Source organism: Protopterus annectens, chromosome 3.part1 (genome assembly GCF_019279795.1).
Source record: "Protopterus annectens isolate FY-2018-M chromosome 3.part1, PAN1.0, whole genome shotgun sequence".
NCBI classification, from domain to species: Eukaryota; Metazoa; Chordata; order Ceratodontiformes; family Protopteridae; genus Protopterus; species Protopterus annectens.
Genome location: NC_056732.1, coordinates 999,914,541 through 999,937,033, shown reverse-complemented (window position 1 = coordinate 999,937,033; position 22,493 = coordinate 999,914,541). Strand labels below are relative to the sequence as shown.

At 35.8% G+C, this 22,493-nt stretch overlaps 1 protein-coding gene across 1 annotated transcript in view; it reads left to right on the top strand.

Annotated features, from left to right (window-relative positions):
* Positions 1-19,436, top strand: part of PREX2 (phosphatidylinositol-3,4,5-trisphosphate dependent Rac exchange factor 2) — a 1,787,099-nt gene extending 1,767,663 nt beyond the window's left edge. Inside the window, exon 40 of the mRNA XM_044066265.1 lies at positions 19,365-19,436. Within this exon, the coding sequence (XP_043922200.1) occupies positions 19,365-19,436 (72 nt within the window). The remainder of the gene's footprint in view (positions 1-19,364) is intronic.
* The last annotated feature ends 3,057 nt before the right edge of the window (positions 19,437-22,493 follow it).

The following is a 22,493-nucleotide window of genomic DNA, read 5'->3' as shown; positions in this document are numbered from 1 at the left end:
CAAATGTCAATAAATAAATAAATAAATAAATAAATAAATAAATAAATAAAATAAGAGAAGTTCAGTCCTTAACATCATGGAATGCTAGACATACATTACCACACAGGAGTCTGTAAGAAGTAAAGAATAGGGATAGAGCATTAAAACCTTGTTAGCTGAAGGTCTTTAGTGTAGTGTCATTTTTAATTATGAAGTTCTGGAGTCTAGGTATCCGGGATGTTTGAATAGATACATTCTTAAAGGGACATTACATTCTGTATAATAGTCTAACCAGTACTTGGTATAGAGGCATGGTAACTTCTTTTGACCTGGATGAGATACCTTTAGCTATTAATCAGGATAGAGGAATAGAAGGATTTCCTGACATATCGATAGTCAAAGGTCAGGGGGAACATCCAGCTTGCTGTCATCAGCAAATTTAATTAACAATATGCCTGGGTTAGTGATTTATACAGCCAAGAAGTAGATGTGCAAACAGAAGGAGTCCCAGTATTGAGCCCTACGGAATGCCACTAGTTACCATTTTGCTTTCTAAAGTGGCATCTGCTACTTTAACTATGTTGGCTCTATCTTCAACCAGTTTGCTATCCTTCTTATAATGCAAGGGCCTACATTTAAGTCCTTAACCCTTTCTGCCATTCCAACATGGAGAATAAGAGCTAAAGGCCTTGACCAGATGCAGTTGTGCTCTATGAGGTGCATGGTCACTGTCTACAACTTCAGTGACTTCCTTGAAATTACTGAATTAAGTAGATGTGATGTGTCTTTGACAAACCTATATTGTTGCATGTGCAGAGTAATAACGTACAGAAGCTTTTGTAATCAGATAGAATATGGTTCATTACTTTGCAAATTAAGCTTGTTGGGCTGATGGGTCTATAATTTCTAGGATGTTATGTGGGCCCCTTTTATGGAGGACATACGTGCAGATGTTTTTCCATACTTCAGGAACATACCCTGTGACTGTGCCTCAGATGAACAGTTACAGGACAGAGTGAGCACGTTTGGCATTGTTAATTAAGTGACAAGGCATATTTTAAGGGCCTATAGAGGTAGTACTTTTAGCTTTAGAAATTGCACTTAGGACGAGATTGTTTATTTATTTATTTCAGCTTCATAACTCGGCAAGTAGACTGGTCATCAGACTCTTTTCAGCTACAACCTGAGCAAAGTGGCAAAAATATCAGCTAGTATGTACAATACAGAGAAGGGATGAAGCAATTATAATATTTACAATAAAATAAACAAGAAAATATAATTAGTAATTTCAGTGGCAGCATATCTTTAATATTATCCATTGTTCTTGGTCTTGAATGTTTTTACTGACTGTTGTTCTCTTATCTCTGAAGGGCAAGTGATTTGAGGTGAAAAGCCAAATTTAGAAAGAGGCCCTCTCTCCCAAAGATCTACCAAAGCAGTGTTTGATAAGTGTCAGTGCCTCCTTGAGATTAGCCCTAACTTGGTAATTTTATGTTTAATTTGCAGAGGGCAGTGAACCTGCTTCAGGACTGAATAAAAGTGAGATAAACAGAAGTGCAACACTATAATTCACTGGCATCCAGTGGGACCCAGCTAGGAGTTTGCTGTGATGTATGGAGGGATCTGCCAACAAAACAAATTTGCATATTTTGTCTACTACTATCTGCAGTTTAGTAAATACTCTTGGAAGAATGAAGGGACTCTTTAATTTGTGGAATTTCAGTGTTTCTGGTATAAAATTGGCACTAAATTTAGCTGCAGATATGTTAGCAATATTGGATTACAGCAGGTAATATAATTTTGAATTAATTCAAAGATTTGATAAATGTTATTTTTAATGATCTAATGCAGTCAAAGAAGGATTAATGATTATCCTTTGCTTCACATGCAAATTTTTTGTTCTGCTTTGATCTTTCTCATGGCAACTTACAGATATTTGCTGATTTTTTGAAATAATCTTTAATCAGGGTCCATGTTTTATTTATTATAGAGCTTTAATTGGTTATGTTTTTTTTTTTTACTATAAAGCTTAGTATTGATAACATTTTCCTGAATCATCTAATGAAGTTCCCAACACAGAGAACCAATGTGTTGGCTATTTTGGAATCAACCACTTGTGTAGCTGACAATTTATTTGTATAGTAAGTATGTAGTTCTTAAAATGAGTGCTCCTGTTGGTTTACATAGATAAATGACCATAGATATGGGTAAATCTGACCATACGGAAAATCATTCTTATCAAGAGAAATTGTTTGTATAATAGTTGTTAAACATCAGGACCTGTCTTACAGGACTTGCAAGGATATCTGAGGATCAGTTTGACACAGTACAACAACAACAAAAGACTGATGCTTCTGTTGTGGACGACAGATAGAAGAACAGAAAAGTGACAGAAAATAATCGCAGTATTTGTGTGACAAAATAAAGTGCTCTGTCCAAAAGCTGAGTGGCATGAATTACATCATCAAGGTGCCTGGAAAGAGTGATAGACAAAAGAAGCGCCATGTACAGGATGGCCTGATGGTTAAGGTGTTTGCCTTACAAACACAAGATGCAGGGTTTGAGTCTCACAAGGGATAATTGGCTAGGCTTAAAATAGCTCACAAAGGCAGTCAGCTTAGTACTAATCTATTTCTCTGTTAAAATAGTGAAGGCTAGAAAATAGTAGCTGTTGATGTCTTCATGATTAGTTTTGTCGAATAGAGGACCTCTTATAGCTGTAAAACTAGGCATGTAAAATAAATTGGTATACAGTGTGTGAAATCCAGGATGTGTTGTTAAGTTTTGTGACGTTCACAGGAGAAGGAGGTGCTTCAGATTAAGTGACTAGCTTCAATGCTGGTACCTAGCTGCTTTTGAAGATTATGAGCTGTGAAATCTTATGGATACTTAAACTTGGAGGGATGAAATGACACAGCAGTCTCTGAGCCCTTGCTAGAACTTCTAAGTATTAAAGTAAAAAAGTTACATGTTTCTGTGTACACAGCCACATATTTAATAGGAGCAAATGTACAAGATGCTTAATACATAGTTAGCTTGGCTCTAAGACTCCTGGGACCCATGCTGCTGTGCACAAGCTAAAACATAAAGTAGTGTTTTAACTTCAGTGCATATCCAGAAAAATAAAAAAGTTCATTTATTGTACTACATTTAAAATTGTCTAGCTATTTAAATAATTTCTGAGTGGTGTATGTCATTTTTTTTCTCGATTTTAGTGTGTTTTCTCTGAATTTGAAATTACAGGTATTAACTGAAGTATTTTTATAGTTTGCTTTGCATTTAAGGTGGTTATGTGCAGCTCCTAGCTATGTAAGTCACTTTTGAATGACTGTCATTTTGTACAGTTCTACAAGTTTTCTCTGAATCTGAGGTAATTTTACAGTTCGCACTACGCTTCAAGTAGTTCTGTGCTGTTCCTAGCTGTATAAATCACTTTTGAGTGATTCCGTCATTTTTCTTTACTTTTGCTGTGTTTTATCTGAAGTCATTTTACAGTTTGTACTGCATGTCAAGTGGTTTCTGTACTGTTAAGTGAATTAATCAATGTTACTGCATTTATTTTTTATGCCTTTTAGCCAATTTTGGCCAGATGTGTGAGTCTTCTAAAGCTTGTAGTGGTTGTCTTACTGGGAGAAGGGTAATTGCTTCAGTTATGGGGAAATTAAACACCATTGCTTAGAGGTTTAGCTGTTTTTAATTTTTTCTCTCATTTTCTGTATTTATTTTATATACTGCAGAGCACCCGCCTTAGCACAGTGGGTTTGAAACATACATTCTGTGAATGGCAGGTACTTTCATTTCGAACTTTTCCTTATATAACTAACTCATCCAAATCGTATCCATGAGTAGGGTCTTGCTATGTGCAAATGTAGCAATCTGTGTGTGACTGCATAATGTGCAGAGTCAAGCCCGTAACACCCACAAGTAGGTCAGAGTAGCCCTAGCAGCACTACATTATACAATATAGTCCACAGCTGCTCTTGCAGAAGGTTCCATAACTGTGCATATTACAGTTATATTTAAACCCACGTTTCTTATTTACCAAAATAGACATAAATACACAACTACACTACCCATCCCATAACTAGTAATTATCTCAACAGACTGTAGATCTCTGATTTATTTAAGCTCTGCAGGTTTGTAAATCAAATCAAGTTGTACTTTACAGTGACAAAATGGAAGATCAGCCTATTTGTCTCCCCTCTGTTGTCAGACTCATTGCATTATCTATCCTAAAGCAGTGCAGCTATTGCCTTATACTCACTAATAAGAAACTTTTACTGTGCACAAATAATTTTGTTTGTGAGAGGTGCAAATATTTAATAGATGCAGAGACCTCGCTCATAAAAAAACACAGACTGTGGGCATTACATTAACACTCAGCACACTATGCAGCCATTAATATAATATAATGTTATACAATGATGCTGTAAAGAAATTACATATTTCTCCTAGACCCCAAAAGGATTAACTCTCAGCAAAAAATTAAAGTCAAACATGACATCCCATTATATCTCAGCTTTAAGAGATAGTCAACATGAGACAAAGGACCTCAAATCCAGGACTCGGGACTACTCGACAAACAAAAATGTTGTAATGATTAGTGAGTTCATACTGAGACACACAAATTCTCCACTCACTAGACTGGATAAAGACAGCATGATAGTGAGGTGTCTTTCAGGTGCCATAATCTCAGATGTCTCAAGAGCCCTTAGGACTTTTGCAACACAACAGACAAAAATAACTACAACATGGTACCTGTGCATGTGTTGGGGTAGTTAATGACTTGGAGCATAAAATGCAGGCAAGACCCAGACTGAGTAGAATTGATTTCAACAACTGGCTACATAAAATTGGCTACACACCTGGTGTCATCGTAGGGGGACTAGTATGTATCAGCATGGACCTAGATGTTGAGGGCCTTACCTGTTTCTGCAAGGGTTGGTCTTGTTTAAAGGCTTTGGTAGACTTGCTAATGCTTTTTCTGCCCGTAACAGTTAATGAATATTCCAACACAGCAAACATATCAATATCAAAACTGGATCAATTCTAAGAGTCTAAACAACAGCCTACCTGACTCTGAGGTACTTTTGCATTTGGAAGGCATCCATATATGTGTAATCACTGAAATCTGGTTTAAATTCCCAGAAAGCACTCACTCCGCGCTTGGTTTAGTGCCTGCTATGTCTTCAGAACCAATGGCTCTGTGGTAGCATGTCCATATTTATCTAGGATCATATCACTGCTAGACAGATGCCCAGAGACCCACAACTTTATTTAACAAACTCCAAATCACACTAAACGGAATCTTAGAATTTTTACCATAATAATATATGCTTCCATTTTATCACTGTAATGTACAAACAGCATTTATTACTTAGTTAAATACTACTGTACTGAGAGAACATTTCTGCTTCACTCCTGTTTTCATTTTATTTCCTTACCAATCCACCCATTTACTAATGGTACTACATACTTTTTGATAAGTAATTGTGATAAAAATCCAAGATTCTATCCAGTATTTTATATAACCTCAACAGTTTCCACATGCTTTCATGATTTACACTGCAAAATGCTTTTTGTACATCACTTCACAAATGCTTTCTATGGACATCTCCAAGAATGCATGGATCATGCAATCCCAAATAAATCCAAGTCCCTCTCCACCAAAGGCAAGCGTCCTGTCTGGTGGACCTCAGCCATTAACAAATTGTATAACAAAAGAAGGAAGCTACTGCACGACAGAGCAAAATCCCATAAAGGGAAGACATCTCTGATCAACACTAGCAGAAAACTACGTTCTCTCATAAAAACATCCAAGGCCAACTTTGAGAGAAAAATCGCTAAGGACACTAAAGATAACCACAAAGCCTTCTTCAGCTATGTTAGAAACCTGGGCGGAAACCCTCAGATATGCTCAGAGTTAGTTCACAACAACAAAAAATACACTGAACCCACAGATATTGCCAACATTCTGGTTGACAGGTTCAGTGCAAATTTCTCCCCTCCCTCACCCCAAAAGAAGAAATACTTATCCCAGCTGAATGTAATCTCCCTGTCATCTCAGATGTCCAAGTGAGAGGACAAAGCTAAAAACAAACAAAGCTAAAAACAACAAAGCTTTCCTCAACAAAGCTAAAAACACAGCATCAGTGGGACCTGACGGTATCCCGGGTTGCGTGCTACGTGAACTCCACGAGGAGCTAAACCCACACATAAAAATGCTATTTAATCTTAGCCTTACTACAGGATATGTACCTGAACACTGGCGTACAGCAACAGTGGTCCCACTCCACAAAGGGGGTATCTCTACAGACCCTGGGAACTACCGCCCCATAAGCTTAACCAGCCTGGTCTGCAAAGCTATGGAAAGAATCATTATGGAACTCATAAACAGAGACATTGGGGACCTACAGACACTTGACCCCACCCAGTTCGGCTTTGTAAAGGGCAGATCCTGCCTTTTGAACCTGGTTGACTTTTTCGAAACAGTCACTAGAGCCATTGATGAGGGAAAAGCAGTCCATACAGCCTACCTGGACTTGGCTAAGGCCTTTGACACAATACCCCAATCAGGCATCATAGATAAGCTCAACAGCTTAAACGTAAACCCTTATGTCACTAGATGGGTTGCAAACTGGCTAAAGGACAGAACCCATAAAGTTAAAATCGCTGGAGCAATGTCAGACTCAAAGCCAGTCACAAGTGGTGTCCCACAGGGATCTGTCCTGGGACCCCTCTTGTTCGGCATTTATTTCTCAGATGTTAAAGCAAACATGGGAGGGTTGTGGCTGACAAAGTTCGTGCAAACTAGGTGCCATAGTCGATACACCAGCGGACACATACATCCTACAAAAAGGCCTCACAGAAACGGACAACTGGTGCCGGAGTCATGGCCTTAAACTAAATGCCAAAAAATGTATAGTCATCCCCTTTGGGAAAAACAAAGTACCCACAAATTATCACATAGACAGCAACCCACTGAGTATGGAAAAAGTAATCAGAGACCTAGGGACCCAAGTCAACAGCGACCTCTCATTTGACACCCATGTTGCCAAAGTGGTTAGAAAAACATTCTACCTTGCACACCTTATCATGAAGGGATTCACATCCAGATCCAAGGATGTCATTGTACCCCTATACTCAGACCCATGATTGAGTACAATGCCCCATTTGGTATGTACCTCACGCGACATTTGCAACAGCTGGAGAGACCACAAAAGTACCTCACCAAGAGGATCAAGGGTCTCCAACATATGTCTTATTCTGCCAGACTAAAGAAACTCCAGCTCTATTCAGTAGCATACCGCCTGCTCAGAGGTGATCTCTGCCTAACGTACAAGGCCATGTCCAATCAGGAACTGATGGACATGCTCCACCTCAAAAAATCCAAATCCATCAGAACCACGAGAGCTAAAGACTTAAACCTCGGCACAAGTATGAATAGGACATGCTGGAGGGATAGATTCATAACCCAGAGGCTTCCATGCTCTGGAACAAGATCCCAGTTCATGTTAGGCAGAGCCCCTCACTGACTATCTTCAAGAGAAATCTTGATGAGTGGATGGGAGATCGTAAGTTTACCCCAGGGGTCACATCTGTGTCACTACTAGACAGGGGCACAGTAAACTAATTCTATTATATAAGGGGACCTTCACTGTGTCACTACTAGACAGAGGCACAGTATTCTAAATCTATTCTGTGCATTTTTGTACCACTTCATGGGGTGGCCAAAGCCACATCACTATGGCTAGGCTTACAAATGCCCCAGGGCAGATAGCCTAGTACTAAACTATGAAACTATGAAACATGCAACAATGTATCCTAATTTCTTCTATCTATATCTTTTGTCACCTCTTTTAATATAACATCTCTTTAATATTCTTATTTAACTCTAAACATCCCTTGTCATAAAACTTCATCTAAAACTTGTTCAAAGCATTACTCTAATCCATCATTTAAGTTTTATATTCAATGTTGCATAACATAATTGTCATTGAATTACTTATTTTTTCATCTTTTTATAGTAATGTTATTGCCCTTTGCAGATAGACTTATTTCTTTCCCCTCTTCTTAACTACTCATTAATAACTTACAAAAAAATCTTTTCTCTCTGCTCACTCGTACCTTTTTAAAACTTCTATCCAATTCCATCAAATCCAGGAGCCATGTCTTCTCTTTTTAATATTATTCTACTTAATTCTCCTATACTTGCCATTTTAATTAATTCCTTTCTTAACTTATCCAAAATGTCTTATATTTTCCAATTTCCCATCCATTTTATTTACTTTTTAAATTACATTTTCAAATTACACCTGCATCTTCTCCATAATCTTGTTTTTCATAACCTTTAATTCTTCATTTTAAATTTTTAGTTATATTATATTTTTTTCTGTATTTGACTTGTTTTCCAAACTAGTGATTTATTTCTTCTTCTTTTCCCTCTTAAGGAATAGTTCTGTATTTTAATCAAATCCTTCATTTTAAAGTATTAAGAATAAATATCACTTTTCTTATAAAAAATCCATTTTACAAATATTATTTTAAGCTCATATTTTTTATAGATTTCTTTCTTCTCATTATGCTAGCAGATTTCCATTTCTAAATATTTTTATATGTTCCTTTATATGCAACCCACCATGATTTCCAATCACTGCAGAAACCTCTTGTACTCAGATGCTCATTAAAAAAAATCTGTTTCGTTTCACAAGGCAGTCAGATCTTAACACTGTCCTCTTAATCTTTTTAAGCCTTTACCTCCTTTCAAAGTCTTAAGATTGTATCCAAATTGTAATCATAGTCATTCGTGACAAAAAAATCTTTATAGCTTTTTTTGCTGAGTCATTTATAAAATCCTTGAATACATGTAATCTCTGTTTTTAGGTTGCCTCTCTAATATGTAAACTTTCTCTTCTCATTTATTTCCAACAAAACATTTACATATGTCCATACACACCCTCAAACCTTTTTCTTGCTTATTTGATCTTCTTAAATTACAATTCCGATCACTAATATAATTACATCTCTATTTATAATTAAATATTCAATTAGACTTTTAAATAATACCTTTTTTTCTGTCCCAGTAGTACTTGACATACCCTGTAATCTATTAAAACAGCACTTCCTGGACTCCAAATGATAGTAGTTCCTCAAAATATTCACTTTACTTATTTTTTTCTTTCTAGTGCCAGTCTTATATTAAGTAATATAATCATATCACTCTTTCCAATCTTACACTAGATTTATACCGTTAGTCTTCTACAGGCATTGTGTATAGTATTTACATTTAATGATATAATCATAAATTTTCATTTCTTTTTATTGCACCACCTTTCCTAATACCCAAATTCTTTCTTTTCCTATAACTTACCATCCCACATATTGAAAATTATTTTCACCCTTCATTGCTATAATCCTCATCTTATCCACAACTGATGCAATTTTTCTCCACTGCACATTTCCATCATTCACTCCCATGTCCATTCCATGTAATTGTGCTTCAGCCATTTCCTATTCTCCTTCCTCCTCTGAAAATAACACACCGTGCTTCTCCACGGGATACCAATGTTCCATTACTGCTGACAATGAAATCATCCCAACTCACTTGGTTCCTTCTCCTTAACCAGGTTTGTATAAGATTTTTATCACCCAGTCCATCCCCTGCCAAAATAGTAAGTTTGCTCTTAGTTGTTTTCCTCCCTTAGCAGCCAGTTGCAGCTGTACCTCTCATATCACCTCTCTTTCTTCTACACCTTCCAGCTCCTCCATGTTTCTTCCCTCCATTTTCATGTGGGATCACTGACACAACACCCCTATCAAAAAAGAAAGTTGTCCTTGTCAGTATGGATATCAGCTAAGGTGTCCCTTGAAAAAAATGTTCCTGCCTAAAGAAACTAATCCCAACCAAAAAAAAAAAAGTGTAAATTAATAAAAATGCTGTAGTAGTTCTCTTAGTGGTATATTGAAATCTGAAACATTTGAAATTAACTTTGATATATATATATATATATATATATATATATATAGGTTTAACTTTGAAATGTACATTGTCGAAAGACAGTTGTGCAGAAGTATGATTTCAAGTTTCGGATAGCCGAATAAAAATACATCGAATGTGCAATGAGCGAATGCACATTGACATTCGCTCATTGCAGATTCAGCATTTTGGGTGCGTAGTGCACTACAGTGGGGATTGGGAAATGGACTCCCTCCCCACTGTAGTGCAACCTCGGAGTTAGAATATTAAAGTAGGTGGGGTTTGTGGGTGCAGGGGGGCTTGCCCCCCTGCATTACATTGTATGTTTGACATCTGAGTTCAAAACTCAGCGTATCTGCTATTCGATTTGCTAAGTTTCGAACTTCAGAGACGGACAACAATCTGGAATCGGCTTTTCAGTTCGCCCAACTGGCTGTTCGAAAAGCTGATTTTCAGAGTTTCAAAGGTAAACCTCTGATATATATATATATATATATATATATATATATATATATATATATATATGTATTTCCAAGAACTGGATAACAAATAATGTATCATTTTTTTTCATACTCACAATTGTGTGAAGTTTCTCAGGATGTAGTTGTAGACCAGTCTCAGTAACTAAATGTCCCATGTACTTCAGAGAGGTTACACCTGTTTCCATTTTGCTTTGCTGAGTTTCAGACTCTGTGATTACAGTCTGGCAACACTAGATCACTTGTCTGCCATGTTTCTGCTTTGTAGCACCCAACACTAGAACATCATCAGTAATACTAACTACTTATAGGTTCATAGGTGTTTAGGGTTGCCACCTATCCATTTTTTCCCAGAATGTCCAGAAATCAAATTGATTCTCTGGTAGTCCGGAAAACACTGTACAGAATCCAGTATTCTGTTTCAAAAAAGGAAACAGACTATCGGAGTTTGTTAAATCGGCTGATTTACTATACTTTTTTTACAGAAAAGCATAATAAATCGGCTGAAAGCATGCATCAGGAATGGAAAAAGAGGGTGTTCCCATACACTGATGCCATATTGACATCACAAAGTGGGTGGAACATGGGAGGGGCAACAATGGGTGGGGTTATGGGTGACGCGAGGGGTGTGGCCTTACTCTGATTTTAGCCACAATGAAAGGTGGCAACCCTAGTGTTTACTAGGCTTACGACCACAAGGGCCTTTTTAAACCTAGTCATGTATCCCAAATCTCTGACAAGTTCTGATACCCTTGATAAGTGTAAACATGTGCCTGGGATTTAGGCATGGGCATATTTTGTATATAGAATCAGCCACTGAACTGCATTCTGCACCAGTGTTTACATTTAATATAATTGCCTTGCCATTAATTGATAGCTTTTCTTCCCAGTATTTCACTTGACCTCCATTCACAGCTTTAATGTCACGTATACAGTCACTCTGTCCATCACTGAATGCATTTCCCATGTGTTAACCTTAAACATAATTCAGTGAATGCACTTCAACTGTCCTGAAAATAAACTGCAGTAATAAATTTAAGGTTTAGTGTCTGCTCATATGGATCTAAAGCAATACTATGTTGTTGTTTCAATTGTTTATTTTCTTCATTTCAGACTCACTCTGGCTTAATGATTATTGCCTGCACATATCCTCTAGATTTTATTTTCTAGCTTGACTTACATGGCAGAAGTCACAGTATTTATGTGGGGTATAGTCTGTATCTGCTCATTTGTGACAGGGACCATCACATTTGTCATTCAACTAACTTCATTTTTATTCAATTATTACTGTTTTTATGCATTCTAGATTTTGTTTTCACATACTTTTTTACACATATTCCCAGATGTACACACATTCGACTATTGCTTTTACGCTTTTAAGTTGTACACTTGACAGTCAGCTTGGATAACTTATATATATATATATATGTGTGTGTGTGTGTGTGTGTGTGTGTGTGTGTGTGTGTGTGGCTTTTTCCAATGTTCATTCAGTTTTCCTGAAATGTCTGCCCTTTAGCTGATCATTTGAAATACCAAAGATTATACCATGTATTAACAGTGATTTAGCCTGTTTGCCATATTCTCATTCCTGTATTCTTTGCTATAATTCAGTGACATAAATCACTGAATTCCTTGAGTTTTTGTAAGTTCTTTGTCTGTCAACATATTTGTATTTTACTTTCCAGTACTGCAAGTTTGTCTTTTTTATTCTTTAAAAGAAAATGTGTTAAATAAATTCCTTATCTGCAACATTGGCAAACCAAAAATTGGCATCTATCAAGTGCCCAGCAGTGTCTCCAGATTACTTTGATGTATTGCCCTTTTTATTTTTTATGCAAGAAAGAAGTGAAGTCACTGGGTATATCTCATATACCTAACAGTTAGGGGCATCACCTAAAGTATAAAACTCTTAGTGAAGCATCATCTTAAGAAATGGTAACGATCAATATTAAATGTCAAGTCAGTGCTTGTATTAAACATAGATGCATTTTTTTATTTATACTACATAAGTATGCATTTAGTTTATTTTTTGTGGAATACTGTAGGAACTTTCCTGTATATCATATAAACATGCATGTTTTCAATAAATATCCTGAATGTCATTAAGAATATTTTAGTTTCAATCACTATATATTTTAATGTAATCCATTCATATTTAAATATGAGTCCTCTAACTCAGTAAAAGGTGATTTCCATCATGTCTTCCAGTTGTATGTTTGGTTAAATAATTAATAATTCATCCAGTTAAAATTTATTTCATCTATTCTCAAATGCTTCACTGTCACTGAGACTGGAAAGTATGGAGAAGCATTTCCAAACAGGTAACAATACAAGGAAAACATAACACATTCTTAAGACTGTAGTTATAATTTGACAGAGTCTATTGTAAGTGTGGCTGCATTTTGTTTGGGGTGCTTGCTCAAATATATGAATCATAATGATATATTATGGTTGGTTTAGGTGCATATATTGTTTAAACAACGACCCCAGTGACAGCCAAAATGAAAATAAAGTAATAAAATCACTGTGTGCAGCCAAAACTCTCTACAACCTTCCAAAGATGTCAAAACATTTTATTAAAAAATGTTTAAAATGTATTCATTGAGTGCTTTCATCCCATCAGAATGGGGGACTTCATCAGAATACATGCCTTCTATTAAATCAAACATTTATAGCCCAATGTGTTGATGACATCACACCACACAAATGCATTTAAAGACACAATCACATTGTTTAAAAATACAACTTAAAAAACACTTATAAACATCTATACCATATTTAATACACTTGAAATAAACTTTCCTAACTTCAGGAAAATTTTTAACATAACCTTTTGTCCCTAGCTCTCTTAATTAACAGGGGTTTTACAGAAATAACTTCATTTAAACCAGTACCCCCCTTGCCTGCAACTTGATCTGCCATTTGACTTATTTTTCTTCGATTAAATTTCTGTAGTCCCCCCCTCTAGGGTTAACTAATACTTTCTCTAAGATCCCAAAATGGAACCCCTGAAAATTCCCACACATTAAAGAATGCTTATATAGTGCATTATTATTATTTTTAGTGGATATCTGACATGTGTGTTCATATATCCTGTTGCGTAATTGCCTTTCGATTTTGCCAACATAATATGCTGGACACCTCTTACACAGTGCGAGGTAAATAACACCTGAAGTGTGACAGTTACCCTTAACAAATTCTACTTTTGATTTAAGGGTATTTTCTAAAATAATCATTTTACAATCTACTATGTAGCAACATTGTGAACAGAATCCACACTTTGTAGTACCATCATACTTATTAGCTTGTGTGTTCTTCACATGTTCAAAACTTTCTTTTATGTTTACTCCAGTTTTGTATACATAGGAGGGTCTCTGTCCTACAACCCTTCTCAAATCTGGGTTTCCCCTGAGAATGGCCCAGATTTTTCCATAATATCCTTCACTTTCACTGTCTTTCCCCAGTAGAGTAAAATCATAGCCCTTTCAAATTGTTTTTGTCCCTGAAGTGGCTCTCTAACCATATTAAAATTTCCTAACAAGCGTTTGAATCTCTTACCCCATTCCCTTTTAACATAATTCACATTTTCCTGAACCGTGCCCTGTGGATATCCTCTTTCATAGAACATTTCCGCAACTTCTTGTAATTCATGCTCAAGGTCACCAGCTGAAGAAGTCATTCTAGCAACCCTTACCATCTGGCCTTTCACAATACTGGCCTTTTGATGTGGAGGGTGACTACTTGTGTATTCAAGGTAAGAGTTGCTGAATGTGGGTTTTCTATATATTTTAGATATAAAACCACTTGAAGTTTTAAAAATCTGAGTCTCAAGGTAACTAATTGACATAGGGTTACTTGTGTGAGTAAATTTTAAAAAACTAGTAGTGGAATTCAGGTACTTAACAAATTCCTCCATTCTATCTAAGGAACTATTCCACAGAATAAAAATGTCATCCAAAAATCTTATGTATAATTTAACATTTTGAAAGTACTCACATCTAAAGACTTTATTTAACTCCCAGTCAAGGAAAACCAAGTTTTCAAATATGGGAGCACATGAGGCTCCCATAGCAACACCCTTGCTTTGTTTGATATAGTCTCCTTCAAAATATATATAATTGTAGTCTAAAATTACCCCATAAAGTCAACCTGACATTTTGTTTAAACAGTTAGCAAACATGTCTAAACCTTCTTCTCTAGGGATACAAGTGAATAAGTCCACTACATCAATGGTCAAGAAAATCAAATTGTTTTCCCAAAGCTCTTCCTTAATTCTACCCAAAAAAATCCCATGAATCTTTTTCTAAATGCTCCACTTTATTCACAACTTGTTTTAACCAAAAGTCTATGGTGACACCAAAAGGGTAAGTTTTTGACCCCTGTCCTGCTACTATTGGCCGAAATGTTAAATTACTTAACCCCTTGTGAGTTTTCGGAATCCCAGAAATGGTAGCCACCATAGGGTTCTTGACTTTCAAAAGCTGTAAATTTCAGGCGTAATACGCTCATCCAAAAGGTATTCTTCCAAGTAATAATCTATTCTTCAGTAACTAATGTTAACTTCATTAAGTGAAACATGGGTATATACACTAGTGTCATGTAACATCTCTAGGATTTTTTGGGGAATAATGTAACGTATCAAAAATGACCATCCCACCCCCTTTATCTGGATGCATGATCCTTATTGTCCTGTTGTTTCTGAGCAAGTAATCTCATCTCTTCCCCACTAAGATTTCTATATAAAAAACTCTTCTTTTTCTTTTAATTTTAAGGCATGTAACTCCTCAGTCACAGCCTTCTCAAAAACATTAAGGGTGTGGTCCATTGGTGGGTTGTAAACACTCTTATTTTTAATTTCTTTGTTCCTAGTGAGATTAATATGTTCATCTTGGTCCCTAAGCAGAAAAGCTAAATTCAGTTTTCTCATGTATATTTTTAACTCCAAAATGGTGTCTGTATAATCAAAACCTCTAGCTGGCATATATTTCAACCCCTTCATAAATAACACAAAATGCTCCTTAGTTAAGACTATTCCTGAATATTTATAAATGTGATAACCCCTTAATGTACTAACCAGTCCATTTCTTGAAATTTCAATGTCACTATTAGTTGTTATTCCCTTCTCCACTTGGTTTTGTTGAACCACTGATTTGGTGCGCTTTCCATATCTCTTCTCTCCCACATCCCACTTTTCCTGTGCTTGAAAAAAATGTTGATTATTTCTATAATTCTTGTGTTGAAAACTGTTGTCATGACAACTAGGGGTATAAAGGGAACTTCTCCTTTACTTTCTGTACAAATACTCTTCTTTTTGAGGGTGGGTGTGGGTATAACCCCTCCCCCTCACCAATTTTGTGTTCTTTCTGTTTCAAAATATATGCTCTGTTCTCTTTATACTCTTTTGAACCCCTTTGTAACTTTTTATATTTTTTTATCAAAAATGCTATTACACGTTTTCTACCATTTTAAACTGTTTAAAATACAGGTTTTCATATTGTGAACACAATAGGTCATTTTTGATGTCATTATTTAAAGTTTCAACTTCACTAATCAAACGACACAGTTTAGAATCATTACATAAAATAATCTTTTCCACAAGCTCTAATCCCTGCTTATTGAACATTTCAGAGAATCCAATAATCAGTTTTTCATCATATTCTATCCCAAAAGGAAATTTGTAAACCCTTAAGCCTTTTGGCACAATTTTCTTTTGTAAACATTCATTCAAGTAAGCATTCTCCATCTGGAGATTCCTAATACCAAACATTTGTTTATTTAAAAGGAAAATATTTTCTTTCAAAGTCCCAGTCTTTGTTGCATATTTCACAGTCTTTGTATTGTTTCCCGTATTTTGTTGGTCATTGAAAACAAAAGGCTTTTTAAAAAAATATCTATATCCACTTTATCAGTCCCATCCACATTAAATCATCGTGTAACTGCAGTATTAAAACCAAAACTCCTTTCCCCTCATTGTGTAAAACAGTACCTGTGGTTTTTGGCCTTGCACCAGTTCCATGCATTGTGGAAACGCTGGAAATTCCATTTCCACCACTCTCCTGTGTCCCAGCACCATTTCTGTGTTCATTCATACTTTTTTCTCCACTTGTAGAGTTTAAAATTAAACAGGACACCAAATCTTACCTCTCCTCGGCTTCCAGACAATTCCACCATGTCTCCTTGCTTTCCCCAGCAGGCATGGTTCAGCAAAATGTGAATTATGTTAGAAGGGAATGGGGTAAGATTCAAACGCTTGTTAGGAAATTTTAACATGGTTAGAGAATCACTTCAGAGACAAAAATATTTTGAAAGGAAAATGATTTTACCCTACTGGGGAAAGGTAAGGAAAGTGAAGGATATTATGGGAAAAAAACTAGGCCATTCTCAGGGGAAACCCAGATTTGAGAAGGGTTGTAGGAGACAGACCCTCCTATGTATACAAAACTGGGGTAAACATAAAAGAAAGTTTTGAACATGTGAAGAACACACAAGCTAATAAGTATGATGGTACTACAAAGTGTGGATTCTGTTCACAATGTTGCAACATAGTCAATTGTAGAATGGTCATTTTAGAAAATACCCTTAAATCAAAAGTAGAATTTAATACAAACAACTGTAGAAGCAAATAACGAAGCAACGACCAAAAAGTCAGTGAGTAACAGCTCTACTTTCTTACTTAAAAATTTAATAAGCACAGTCCAACTTCTCTAACGCCTCGGCCACAGCCTTTACAGAGTAAAACATGTTAATTAACAAAAAGCAATATATATAGAAATCTATTAATTGGTATACTTAAATAATTAATCAATTATACAAAGTTTAAAATATTTAAAGACACAATAATCAAATAAAACTCTGCCAGTTGCATTCCTTATTCAGTCCATGTGGAAACAGAGTATTATACTTCATAATCAAAACAGATTCTTTCTGTCTCAATACATTTTTTTGAAGTCCAACATTATTAAATTGTAATGGTACATGTTCCAATACAGACACTTTCATACAATCCATTTTCCCATGATGTTCATTGTTGAAATGTTCTGCAATAGGACTATTCATTTTCTTATTTCTAACATCCCTGACATGTTCTTTTATTCGGTCAGACAAAGCTCTCTTAGTTTCACCAATATAATATTTTTTGCAAGAGCAAAAAATAACATAAATTATTCCCAAACTTGAACAAGAGTATTTAGCTCTGTTGGTAATTTTTTTTCCATTAATTTCCTTCACCTCAGTAGTTATATATTTACAAATAGAACAATTATTACAAGGAAAAGTTCCTACCTCAGTAATGTTAGTTAACATAATTTTTCTTGGTTCCTTATATACACTGTGTACTAAAAAATCTTGAATATTTTTACCTCTTTTGTAAGATATAACCAAATCCACATCCTTAAGGGAACTAATTTCTTTTTTTACAAAATCCCAATACTTTCTTATTATACCATTAGTGATATGAGAAAAATTAGTATATTTAGTTGCAAAAAATAATTTCTCCTTATTCAATTGATCATTATTATGATTAATATGCCTATATTTATCTATAGAATTTTTTATTTTATTATTTTTATTAAATATTTCATTAAGACTATTAATAACATGAAACTCATTATAGCCCCTCTCAATAAACATAGCAGCCACTTTAGAGGCTTCTTCAAAAGCTAATTTATTGTCAGTACTTAGTCTTTTGATTCTAAGGAATTCACCATATGGAACAGCTGTTAAAGTGTGGACAGGATGACAGTAGAATTTGTTAAGGGTAACTGTCACACTTCAGGTGTTATTTACCTTGCACTGTGTAAGGGGTGTCCAGCATATTATGTAGGCAAAACCGAAAGGCAATTACACAACAGGATATATGAACACACATATCAGATATCCACTAAGAATAATAATAATGCACTGTATAGGCATCCTTTGTCCCACAGTGGTGGTGCTATGGTAGCGTTGTTGCCTCACAGTAAGACGCTGTCCGGTTCGATTCTCAGCATGAGCGTCTTCTGCATGGAGACATGCATGAATGGGCATACCTTAGATGAAGGTTGTGCGTCAGGGCTGGTAACTCGGCACGTAAAAATCAACTACCAAACATTAGCGGGCCGGAGTTCGCTGTGGTGACCCCTAATCGGGAAAAGCTGAAAGACACAACAACAACAACTGTATAGGCATTCTTTAGTGTGTGGGAATTTTCAGGGGTTCCATTTTGGGATCTTAGAGAAAGTATTAGTTAACCCTGGGGGGGGTTCTACAGATATTTAATGGAAGAAAAAGAAGTCAAATGGCAGATCAAGCTGCAGGCAGGGGAGGGTATTGGTTTAAATGAAGTTATTTCTGTAAAACCCCTGTTAATTAAGAGAGCTAGGGACAAAAGGCTATGTTAAAAATTTCCACGAAGTTAGGAAAGTTTATTTCAAGTGTATTAAATATGGTATAGATGTTTATGTGTTTAAGTTGCATTTTTTAAACAATGTGATTGTGTCTTTAAATGCATTTGTGTGGTGTGATGTCATCAACACATTGGGCTATAAATGTTGGATTTAATTTTAGGGATGTATTCTGATGAAGTCCCCATTCTGAGGGGATGAAAGCTCTCAACGAATACATTTTAAACATTTGTTAATAAAACGTTTGACACTTTTGGGAGGTTGTGGAGAGTTCTAGCTGCAACACAGTGATTTTATTATTTTATTTAGGTGCATATATGTATGCCATTCAGTATATAGTGTTATAATGTTAGTCATTATATGTAATAGTTGATGATAGTTGTATATTTATAGACATTTATTTTTATACAGACATTTCTACACCTGAGTTGTTTTGTACTTAAAGGAATGATAGCTGTTATGTTTGCCATCATGTTATATGCTGTTGCTGTGCTTGTCTAGACTGCACATTTTACATTTACTGGAATATAACATCTTTCTTTATTGCAGGGAGCAAGAGTACAGAACTCAGCCAAGAATCTGGGTGTAAGAGACAGAACACCACAGTCCGTTCCCAGGTAACAAAGTCCAGAAGCAGTGCCTTTCTGTGAACTATTGAGTTGTTTAAGGTTGCTCTTTCTTTGCCAACTGGAAGTACATGGTATCAGTTGTCATCATTTTCTTACACCTTTGATAAAAGAAATAGGAGCTATCGAGCAATACTAGTGTTTTAGTCATGCTGTATTACTTTAAACGAGCTTATAGATAATACTGAATATGAATTTATGGTGCACATACACGATTTAACAATAAGTGGTTGTTAAGAATGACTTTACTTTCTGTTACTGATTAAGTATTACCAAAAGATGAAAGCATTAGCCTTGAATAATTGACAGTACCACATCTGAACTGCACTTCCTCTGCATGGACTCATTCATGTCCAATCAAGAATTCTTTCAGAATCAGGAGACATCTCTTTAAACAATCACACTGAAGTACAAGATGCATACAACATACAAACACTCATACATGAATAATCACCCAGCTGTGATATTTATTTATTGGCTTAGTTTTTATCAACAAGGATGGTTCCGCTAACTTATTGCCTGTTGTCAAGCAGTCTGAAATTGGTGTTTATTTAATAAAGTCTAGATCTCCATAACACACTAAACACAGTCTATAATAATTTAGCTTTTTATCTGCCGGAAACATACAGATTCCTCCAGTATAAGCCAATTTTCCCCAGAGTACTAAGTATATTAATGATTTTTTTCCTAAAAGCCAACTTGAATATTTTCCATTACTCTCTATGATTTTCACTTACTGTACTATATTTTCCCATTGCTTTATGTATCACGTATATTTCTCCATGTTATTCTTAATACAGAAATCACTTTTTATAAAATAATCCCTTCCTAATTTCATTACGTGTCCATAGCCTTTACTCTTCTTAGGTTCATAGGTTCACAGGTAGGTAGTAGGCTATCGTCCCAAGGGTCTACGTAAGCCTAGCCAACAAGGTTCCCTGGCTTACACCATTCAAGAAAGTTATTTCAGCTCTTTCTGCTCATCCTTAATCCTACATACTTTAGGAATTTGTCAGTAACATTTTATTACCTTCTACCTACAAATTTCTGTCTATGAAATTAACTGAATCATTGTATAACTCAGTACCCAGGGTTAACTCTAATTTTTTTTGACTCTTTATTCTAGAAGCCATCATTTCTCTGTTTACATGCACAATGACAGTACTCTCAACCAAATCAAACAATACTGACTTTCTGGGCATCTCATTCAAACACCTTTTTTTTCTTTTTTTTTTCTTTTTTTTACTTACCCAACTATTTACTAGTACCTTAACCTATGTATTCCTGTAAAACTCAGCAGTTTATTAGTCCATGTGCATCTAAAATCTTCCATAGCTGTCCATATTCAACATTATCAAAACATTTCTGTTTCACAAGTGTTCGTCTTTCCTTCTGTTTCCCTTTTAGTTGTACTACATCACTGTATTTAAAACTATATCCTGCTCATGGGCTAAAAGAAACAGAAAAGCATTTGTCTTGTCTTGTATAACAGCAAAGACATTTTGAGAAAAAAACTAAAAACCTACAGAAAATGGAAGAGGTAAAGGAAATGAGTCTGAATATGGTGTTATATGGAAAGTAACATGGAAGAAAAGTAACAGTTAAAGCAGGCAAACATGGTGATTTTCTTAATATTTCTGATTTATGTGAAAGTTAGGCTCAAAGAATTATGTAATTAAAAAGTGGGAAATTAAATGAAAGATATACTAAAACAATAATGTGGAACATGTGAAGAGGATGAAGATGAAATATTTATTTGTTTAATATTATTTTAAATAAACAAAAAAAGTTAATTTTGTATATGCTTGCAAAATAAGAATGTAAAGAAAAGTTGTAAATAGTATCATTCTTATTTTCCCCTGAGGATACTGAAGATCTGATTTCGTTTGAGAATGAGTGAATTGTGAACAATGAACATGACAGAAGAATGACTGTTTGCAAGTTGAGTAAAATTAGATGACTAAAACACCAGGAAAATTCCATCCAGCCTGTGACCCCCCCCCCTCTCTGGGCCAGTAATCAAGGAGCTTGACTCCTCATCACTGATACTGGTGAGGGATTCATAGGTTCATAGGTAGGTACTAGGCTATCGGCCCAAGGGCCTACGTAAGCCTAGCCAACAAGGTTCCGTGGCTTAAGCCACCCAAGAAAGTTATTTTCCTGTGCCACTGTTGAGCAGAGATACAGAACTCATCCCCGGGATGTTCACTTGGAGCAAAGATAGATACACACAGTATTTCCAAATGCAGCTTCCTGCACCAAGCACAATTTCCCTTAAGAGCATACAGGGAATACACTCAGTCCAGGGTTTGGGTCCCCCCCCCCTCTCTGATTTTCACACACACACACACACACACACACACACACACACACACACACACACACACCTGGGAAAGGCTGGCACACATTTACTAGCTATGCCCCTCTGCCCAGGCTATAATGTAGATACTGCCACCAGGACACTCCAAAGCCAGCTACTCTAAAGCTCTTAAAAGGGTACCCAATTATACTGAGTAAAATTAATACTACTAATACAAATGGTAATGTTGACCAAACAGCAAGGGTTTCTGGAGCAGCCACAATGTCACCAAATAAACCTAAGTACTCTCAGAGGTTAAAATATTCTCTAAAAGACTAGCCACAATGAAAAATGTAAATATATTTAATAATAAATAATAATAGAACATGAAAATACTAAATATCGATTTATAATAAACACCAGAGTTTCAGTTACAGGAATATTAAGAATAATGCAGATGAATAAATGCACACAGATACAGAAAAACAGTACTTAACTATTCTCACTATATTTTCCTGACTGATCTAAAGAATTACTGTTCCCTGGTTACTTACTAAAGCAAGCCAAGATGAAGTGGGTAAGTGATCTTTCTTTGTCAGGATACAAAAACAGACTGCTCTGATACTTCAGTCTCATCTGGTATTAAAACATCATTTCAGTGCTGGATTACAGACTGATACCACATACATCTGGCAAGGGAGCCCACAGGATTTTTGTAGGGGGGGTGCAAACCCAGACTCCCCCCCCCCACGC